The following is an 8,446-nucleotide window of genomic DNA, read 5'->3' as shown; positions in this document are numbered from 1 at the left end:
GATGAAAACACTGAGTCATCTCTCCCTGTAGATCTGTATCTCTCTACTGATACATCTCTCTCTGTCTGTCAGTCTCTGATGAAAACACCACAGATATCTCATCTCTCTCTGCATCTCTGTTAGTTTTCATTCCTGAGGTTCTGTCAGAGGTCTGGTTTCTGTTGTCAGTTCTTCCATTCCTGAGGTTCTGTCAGAGCTCTGGTTTCTGTTAGTTTTCCATTCCTGAGGTTCTGTCAGAGCTCTGGTTTCTGTTAGTTTTCAATTCCTGAGGTTCTGTCAGAGCTCTGGTATCTGGTTAGTTTCCATTCCAGAGCTCTGGTTTCTGTTAGTTTCCATTCCAGAGCTCTGGTTTCTGTTAGTTTCCATTCCAGAGCTCTGGTTTCTGTTCGTTTCCATTCCAGAGCTCTGGTTTCTGTTCGTTTCCATTCCTCAGGTTCTGTCAGAGCTCTGGTTTCTGTTTGTTTTCCATTCCTGAGCTCTGTTTCTGTCAGAGCTCTGGTTTGGTTTCTGTTAGTTTCCATTCCAGAGCTCTGGTTTCTGTTCGTTTCCATTCCTGAGGTTCTGTCAGAGCTCTGGTTTCTGTTTGTTTTCCATTCCTGAGTTTTTGTCAGAGCTCTGGTTTCTGTTCGTTTCCATTCCAGAGCTCTGGTTTCTGTTAGTTTCCATTCCAGAGCTCTGGTTTCTGTGGTCTGCTGTGAGTCATGCTGGATGAATCTAACCTCATGGTGGTCCTTATTATAGGTAGCACGCCCCCATCCACTTCATTTCTATTCATGACCCCCTTCATTACAGCCCCGTCTGAGTCAGACCACTGATGAAAACCCCACGTTAAGTTCCTTTACTTCCTTCCTCCATATCCACCCACGACGTCCCTCCTCAGCCACAGATTTATTTATATATCCCTTTCTCAGTGAGAAACTACCTCTGACTTCCTTCATACTGGACACATCGACCTGAAAACGGTGGCCACAAGTTAATCTGACTTCCTTCATACTGGACACATCGACCTGAAAACGGTGTCCACAAGTTCATCTGACTTCCTTCATACTGGACACATCGACCTGAAAACGGTGTCCACAAGTTAATCTGACTTCCTTCATACTGGACACATCGACCTGAAAACGGTGTCCACAAGTTCATCTGACTCTGGGTTCTCTACTGTTCAGATAAAAGGGTTCTCATTGACAACATCCCTGTAGTTATCCCTTCTGTCAGTTAACAGATTTAAGTACTGACTGAAGCGGTGTCTGTCACGGTCTGTGGTTCACAACCGACTACAATCAGAGCAGCTTCAGCTAGTTGTTTTTTCACTGGACCTATGATGTCTGTCCTGGTCCCTCCTCAACCCTTAGATAAAGACCAGCATGTTATGTCCCTCCTCAACCCGTAGATAAAGGCATCCTTATGTCCTTCCCCAACCCTAGATAAAGACCAGCATGATATGTCCCTCCCCAACCTGTAGATAAAGACCTCTACTGAGCATGTTATGTCCCTCCTCAACAACCCATAGATAAAGACTGCATGTTATCTCACTCCTCAACCCTGTAGATAAAGACCAGCATGTTATGTCCCTCTTCAACCCGTAGATAAAGACCAGCATGTTATGTCCCTCCCCAACCCGTAGATAAAGACCAGCATGTTATGTCCCTCCTCAACCCATAAATAAAGACCAGCATGTTATGTCCCTCCTCAACCCGTAGATAAAGACCAGCATGTTATGTCCCTCCTCAACCCATAAATAAAGACCAGCATGTTATGTCCCTCCTCAACCCATAGATAAAGACCAGCATGTTATGTCCCTCCTCAACAACCCGTAGATAAAGACCAGCATGTTATGTCCCTCCTCAACAACCCGTAGATAAAGACCAGCATGTTATGTCCCTCCTCAACCAGTAGATAAAGACCAGCATGTTATGTCCCTCCTCAACAACCCGTAGATAAAGACCAGCATGTTATGTCCCTCCTCCTCAACCCGTAGATAAAGACCAGCATGTTATGTCCCTCCTCAACCCGTAGATAAAGGCATGTTATGTCCTTCCCCAACCCGTAGATAAAGACCAGCATGATATGTCCCTCCCCAACCTGTAGATAAAGACCAGCATGTTATGTCCCTCCTCAACAACCCATAGATAAAGACTAGCATGTTATGTCACTCCTCAACCCGTAGATAAAGACCAGCATGTTATGTCCCTCTTCAACCCGTAGATAAAGACCAGCATGTTATGTCCCTCCCCAACCCGTAGATAAAGACCAGCATGTTATGTCCCTCCTCAACCCATAAATAAAGACCAGCATGTTATGTCCCTCCTCAACCCGTAGATAACGACCTGAAAAATTCGGGTGGCCACAAGTTAATCTGACTTCCTTCCAGCATGTTATGTCCCTCCTCAACCCATAAATAAAGACCAGCATGTTATGTCCCTCCTCAACCCATAGATAAAGACCAGCATGTTATGTCCCTCCTCAACAACCCGTAGATAAAGACCAGCATGTTATGTCCCTCCTCAACAACCCGTAGATAAAGACCAGCATGTTATGTCCCTCCTCAACCAGTAGATAAAGACCAGCATGTTATGTCCCTCCTCAACAACCCGTAGATAAAGACCAGCATGTTATGTCCCTCTTCAACCCGTAGATAAAGACCAGCATGTTATGTCCCTCCTCAACCCATAAATAAAGACCAGCATGTTATGTCCCTCCTCAACCCATAGATAAAGACCAGCATGTTATGTCCCTCCTCAACCAGTAGATAAAGACCAGTATGTTATGTCCCTCCTCAACCCATAGATAAAGACCAGCATGGTATGTCACTCATCAACCCGTAGATAAAGACCAGCATGTTATGTCCCTCCTCAACAACCCATAGATAAAGACCAGCATGTTATGTCCCTCCTCAACAACCCGTAGATAAAGACCAGCATGTTATGTCCCTCCTCAACAACCCGTAGATAAAGACCAGCATGTTATGTCCCTCCTCAACAACCCATAGATAAAGACCAGCATGTTATGTCCCTCCTCAACCCATAGATAAAGACCAGCATATTATGTCACTCCTCAACCCGTAGATAAAGACCAGCATGTTATGTCCCTCCTCAACAACCCGTAGATAAAGACCAGCATGGTATGTCCCTCCTCAACCCGTAGATAAAGACCAGCATGGTATGTCCCTCCTCAACCCGTAGATAAAGACCAGCATGTTATGTCCCTCCTCAACAACCCGTAGATAAAGACCAGCATGTTATGTCCCTCCTCAACCAGTAGATAAAGACCAGCATGTTATGTCCCTCCTCAACAACCCGTAGATAAAGACCAGCATGTTATGTCCCTCTTCAACCCGTAGATAAAGACCAGCATGTTATGTCCCTCCTCAACCCATAAATAAAGACCAGCATGTTATGTCCCTCCTCAACCCATAGATAAAGACCAGCATGTTATGTCCCTCCTCAACCAGTAGATAAAGACCAGCATGTTATGTCCCTCCTCAACCCATAGATAAAGACCAGCATGGTATGTCACTCATCAACCCGTAGATAAAGACCAGCATGTTATGTCCCTCCTCAACAACCCATAGATAAAGACCAGCATGTTATGTCCCTCCTCAACAACCCGTAGATAAAGACCAGCATGTTATGTCCCTCCTCAACAACCCGTAGATAAAGACCAGCATGTTATGTCCCTCCTCAACAACCCATAGATAAAGACCAGCATGTTATGTCCCTCCTCAACCCATAGATAAAGACCAGCATATTATGTCACTCCTCAACCCGTAGATAAAGACCAGCATGTTATGTCCCTCCTCAACAACCCGTAGATAAAGACCAGCATGGTATGTCCCTCCTCAACCCGTAGATAAAGACCAGCATGGTATGTCCCTCCTCAACCCGTAGATAAAGACCAGCATGTTATGTCCCTCCTCAACAACCCATAGATAAAGACCAGCATGTTATGTCCCTCCCCAACCCGTAGATAAAGACCAGCATGTTATGTCCCTCCTCAACAACCCATAGATAAAGACCAGCATGTTATGTCCCTCCCCAACCCGTAGATAAAGACCAGCATGTTATGTCCCTCCTCAACCCATAGATAAAGGCCAGCATGTTATGTCCCTCTTCAACCCGTAGATAAAGACCACCAGAAAGAGAGAGAGAAAGAGAGGAGGGGGTCGAGAGAGAGAGATGGGGGGATCGAGAGAGAGAAGGGAAGAGAACAGCAGGGAGCAGGGATAGAAAGAACAGCAGGGAGCCAAAGCACAGAGGAAAGATTGACCCAATACATGTTAAAGATGACTGACACACTGAGTCACCAACACTTTGAACAGACACAATTATAACTTAATAAACCAGAAACCTTTTACTGAGAGCTCTTTATATTTCAATACGTCAGTAACAGACTCAGGTGAGAAGCCAGGCAGTGTCCTAAATGACACCCTATTCCCTTCTTTTGACCAGGGCCCATAGGACACTACTTAGGGATTAGGGTGCAATTTGTGACACAGAACAGGGTCTACACAGACAATTGCTTTCTGGAGGTGAGAGTTCTAGTGGTTCTGGTTTCAAACAATGTAACATACAGACGTACTTCAACGAATGTGGGACAATGCAACGGGCAATAAACCCATGAGCAAATTGAGATGAGCCTGCTATAACCCTCAGACCTACGTGGTCATATTAAAGGGCAATAAACCCATGAGCAGATTGAGATGAGCCTGCTATAACCCTCAGACCTACGTGGTCATATTAAAGGGCAATAAACCCATGAGCAGATTGAGATGAGCCTGCTATAACCCTCAGACCTACGTGGTCATATTAAAGGGCAATAAACCCATGAGCAGATTGAGATGAGCCTGCTGTAACCCTCAGACCTACGTGGTCATATTAAAGGGCAATAAACCCATGAGCAGATTGAGATGAGCCTGCTATAACCCTCAGACCTACGTGGTCATATTAAAGGGCAATAAACCCATGAGCAGATTGAGATGAGCCTGCTGTAACCCTCAGACCTACGTGGTCATATTAAAGGGCAATAAACCCATGAGCAGATTGAGATGAGCCTGCTATAACCCTCAGACCTACGTGGTCATATTAAAGGGCAATAAACCCATGAGCAGATTGAGATGAGCCTGCTATAACCCTCAGACCTACGTGGTCATATTAAAGGGCAATAAACCCATGAGCAGATTGAGATGAGCCTGCTATAACCCTCAGACCTACGTGGTCATATTAAAGGGCAATAAACCCATGAGCAGATTGAGATGAGCCTGCTATAACCCTCAGACCTACGTGGTCATATTAAAGGGCAATAAACCCATGAGCAGATTGAGATGAGCCTGCTATAACCCTCAGACCTACGTGGTCATATTAAAGGGCAATAAACCCATGAGCAGATTGAGATGAGCCTGCTGTAACCCTCAGACCTACGTGGTCATATTAAAGGGCAATAAACCCATGAGCAGATTGAGATGAGCCTGCTGTAACCCTCAGACCTACGTGGTCATATTAAAGGGCAATAAACCCATGAGCAGATTGAGATGAGCCTGCTGTAACCCTCAGACCTACGTGGTCATATTAAAGGGCAATAAACCCATGAGCAGATTGAGATGAGCCTGCTGTAACCCTCAGACCTACGTGGTCATATTAAAGGGCAATAAACCCATGAGCAGATTGAGATGAGCCTGCTGTAACCCTCAGACCTACGTGGTCATATTAAAGGGACTAGCAACCATAGGAATACACATACATAGAACCTTACGTTATAGGAATATTGAATAATAATGGAAAACAGTCAGGGATGTCGACTAACCACGGCTAATCTGATCACGGCTAATCTGACCACGGCTAATCTGACCACGGCTAACCTGACCACGGCTAACCTGACCACGGCTAACCTGACCACGGCTAATCTGACCACGGCTAATCTAACCACGGCTAATCTGACCCTGACCACGGCTAACCTGACCACGGCTAATCTGAGACCACGGCTAACCTCTAATCTGACGGCTAACCTGACCACGGCTAACCTGACCACGGCTAATCTGACCACGGCTAATCTGACCACGGCTAATCTGACCACGGCTAACTGACTAACCTGACCGCGCTAACCCACGGCTAATCTGACCACGGGCTAACCTGACCACTGACCACGGATAACCAGACCAATCTGACCGCTAACCTGACCACGGCTAATCTGACCACGCTAACCTGACCAACCTGACCACGGCTAATCTGACCACGGCTAACCTGACCACGGCTAATCTGACCACGGCTAATCTGACCACGGCTAATCTGACCACGGATAACCAGACCACGGCTAACCTGACCACGGCTAATCTGACCGCGGCTAACCTGACCACGGCTAATCTGACCACGGCTAACCTGACCACGGCTAATCTGACCACGGCTAATCTGACCACGGCTAACCTGACCACGGCTAACCTGACCACGGCTAATCTGACCACGGCTAACCTGACCACGGCTAATCTGACCACGGCTAATCTGACCACGGCTAACCAGACAACGGCTAACCTGACCACGGCTAACCTGACCACGGCTAATCTGACCACGGCTAACCTGACCACGGCTAATCTGACCACGGCTAATCTGACCGCGGCTAACCTGACCACGGCTAATCTAACCACGGCTAATCTGACCACGGCTAATCTGACCGCGGCTAACCTGACCACGGCTAATCTGACCAGGGCTAACCTGACCACGGCTAATCTGACCAGGGCTAACCTGACCACGGCTAACCTGACCACGGCTAATCTGACCAGGGATAACCTAACCACGGCTAACCTGACCAGGGCTAACCTGACCAGGGCTAACCTGACCAGGGCAAATCTGACCAGGGCTAACCTGACCACGGATAACCTGACCACGGATAACCTGACCACCATGGCTAACCTGACCACGGATAACCTGACCACGGCTAACCTGACCACGGATAACCTGACCACGGCAAACCTGACCACGGATAACCTGACCACGGCTAATCTGACCATGGCTAACCTGACCACGGCTAATCTGACCACGGCTAATCTGACCACGGCTAACCAGACAACGGCTAACCTGACCACGGCTAACCAGACAACGGCTAACCTGACCACGGCTAACCTGACCACGGCTAATCTGACCACGGCTGACCTGACCACGGATAACCTGACCACGGATAACCTGACCACGGCTAACCTGACCACGGATAACCTGACCACGGCAAACCTGACCACGGATAACCTGACCACGGCTAATCTGACCATGGCTAACCTGACCACGGCTAATCTGACCACGGCTAATCTGACCACGGCTAACCTGACCACGGCTAACACCACGGCTAACCAGACCACGACCACGCTAACATGACCACGGCTAACCAGACAACGGCTAACCTGACCAACCTGACCACGCTAACCTGACCACGGCTAACCTGACCACGCTAATCTGACCACGGCTGACCTGACCACGGATAACCTGACCACGGATAACCTGACCACGGCTAACCTGACCACGGATAACCTGACCACGGCTAACCTGACCACGGATAACCTGACCATGGCTAACCTGACCACGGATAACCTGACCACGGATAACCTGACCACGGCTAATCTGACCAGGGCTAACCTAACCACGGCTAACCTGACTAGGGCTAACCTAACCACGGCTAAACTGACCAGGGATAACCTAACCAGGGCTAACCTGACCACGGATAACCTGACCACGGCTAACCTGACCACGGATAACCTGACCACGGATAACCTGACCACGGCTAATCTGACCAGGGCTAACCTAACCACGGATAACCTGACCACGGCTAACCTGACCACGGATAACCTAACCAGGGCTAACCTAACCACGGCTAACCTGACCACGGATAACCTAACCAGGGATAACCTAACCACGGATAACCTAACCAGGGATAACCTAACCACAGATAACCTAACCAGGGCTAACCTGACCACGGATAACCTAACCAGGGCTAACCTGACCACGGATAACCTAACCAGGGATAACCTAACCACGGATAACCTAACCAGGGCTAACCTGACCACGGCTAACCTAACCAGGGCTAACCTGACCACGGATAACCTAACCAGGGATAACCTAACCACGGATAACCTAACCAGGGTCTAGCAGTCAGACTCTGTCCTCTAGAATGTGTTATTTTAACTGACTTGCCTAGTTAAATAAAGGTTACATTTAAAAGAGCTAGCATGCATTAACAGTAGCATTAACAGTAGCTGGCTGTATGTTGCTGAACCTAGATGGGCTGGATGACTGATGATCACACAGACACAACCCTTCATAACAACGCCTGGTGCCCTTCTAGTCCTTTAGGACTCCTGGACACAGCTCTGGTGTATACTGGGGCGGCAGGTACCCTAGTGGTTAGAGTGTTGGTGTAACGGCCGTTGTTGGTGGAAGAAGGTTAGGACCAAGGTGCAGCGTGGTATGTG

At 48.0% G+C, this 8,446-nt stretch overlaps 1 protein-coding gene across 1 annotated transcript; it reads left to right on the top strand.

Moving 5' to 3' along the window:
• The first annotated feature begins 7,544 nt into the window (after positions 1-7,544).
• On the top strand, positions 7,545-8,123 carry LOC135574928 (uncharacterized protein in mobD 3'region-like). Its single transcript, XM_065027049.1, has one exon. The coding sequence runs from the start codon at positions 7,545-7,547 to the stop codon at positions 8,121-8,123; it is 579 nt and encodes a 192-aa protein (XP_064883121.1).
• The last annotated feature ends 323 nt before the right edge of the window (positions 8,124-8,446 follow it).

The sequence above is a fragment of the Oncorhynchus nerka genome, linkage group LG14, assembly GCF_034236695.1.
Source record: "Oncorhynchus nerka isolate Pitt River linkage group LG14, Oner_Uvic_2.0, whole genome shotgun sequence".
Classification (NCBI taxonomy): Eukaryota; Metazoa; Chordata; class Actinopteri; order Salmoniformes; family Salmonidae; genus Oncorhynchus; species Oncorhynchus nerka.
Note: the sequence above shows the minus strand (reverse complement) of the source record. Positions and strands in the feature narration are given on the sequence as shown.